Consider the following 1,137-nt stretch of genomic DNA (forward strand, 5'->3'; position numbering starts at 1 on the left):
CACACTAGAACATTAAAGGCTCTGAAAAGTCCTGCAGAGAAGGTGATGATTTGATTGTCCAACCATCATCACCTGACCTTAGTTAATCACGGAAAGTCTGACTGTGGTTGTGTGTGGGAAACCGTGAATAACAGCTAAAGCGATGCCCTATATCCCGCACTGCCAAAGAAAGCTTACAAACTAAGTGTTTAAGAATATTTTTGTGTGTTTCCTTTTGAACCAGCTCAGACTGGTGGTAAAACTTACCATGAAAAAAAATGTAATTCACCAGAACAAGAGTTTTGTCTTTGTCAAGATCTTGGACCAAACCCACAGTTTTTCCTTGGGTTTCCTTCTCTATATACTGGTTGATCTGTTTTGTGGCCTCCTCAGTGTCTCTGAGGTTGATGGAGAAGTGAGACAGCTTCATGACGGCCTCCAAAAACGTATGCACTTCCTTCCGATTCTTATCACTGAATAGTATAGTTCTGCTGGCCAGCTGGAACTGGCCATCTGAGAGGTTGAGGGTGTGGAGGAAATGCTGTAAGCCTTTGTGGACAGTGGCCTTAGGTGTCTCCTTGAAGTTAAAATCTAGGTCTTGCAAGATCTGGGTGCGACTGTCACCTTTGGTCCCCAGGGAGAGCTTAGCAAAGGCCATCCCAATGTTCACTGGGGAGAAGATGATGTTGTTGTTAGACTGATGGGCCAGTTCATGGTACAGGCTGAGGGCAAAGTTGGCCAGTTTGGTGGCTATGCTGGGGAAGGGGACATGCTGATGGAGGTTGGAATCCTGCCTGGATGCATGCAGGGAGCCGGGAACCTGACAGCACAGCCCGCCAGCAGGAGGAGAATCCAGGTGATGGAGGATGGCAAGGTCCTGCAAGAGAGGGAAGAGGGGCACCACGCCCGAGTCAGGCCACACGGTGAGTCCCCTGGCTGCTGACTGACCCCAAGGGGATCACCCAGAATTTACTAAAACCGCTACAATGTGCCGGCCCTGGGAAGGACAGAATAATAGCAAAGATTTTACAGGGCTCACCACGTGCCGAGCCCCATTCTAGGCACTTTGCTGTCTCATTTCACTACCTTCTTGTGATGACCTATGACCTAGGGCACAGGACCATTGTCCATTCACAGAGGAGGAGACCGAAGGCCAGA

At 49.3% G+C, this 1,137-nt stretch overlaps 1 protein-coding gene across 1 annotated transcript; it reads right to left on the reverse strand.

Moving 5' to 3' along the window:
* Positions 1–246: 246 nt before the first annotated feature.
* Positions 247–922, reverse strand: LOC103679827 (alpha-1-antiproteinase 2-like; the record flags this gene model as incomplete). The annotated part of the gene is made up of 1 exon (XM_008709364.1): positions 247–922. A coding segment is annotated over one exon (676 nt), but the record flags the coding sequence as incomplete, so codon positions are not given.
* Positions 923–1,137: the final 215 nt, after the last annotated feature.

The sequence above is a fragment of the Ursus maritimus genome, unplaced genomic scaffold (genome assembly GCF_017311325.1).
Source record: "Ursus maritimus isolate PB19 unplaced genomic scaffold, ASM1731132v1 scaffold_3191, whole genome shotgun sequence".
Classification (NCBI taxonomy): domain Eukaryota; kingdom Metazoa; phylum Chordata; class Mammalia; order Carnivora; family Ursidae; genus Ursus; species Ursus maritimus.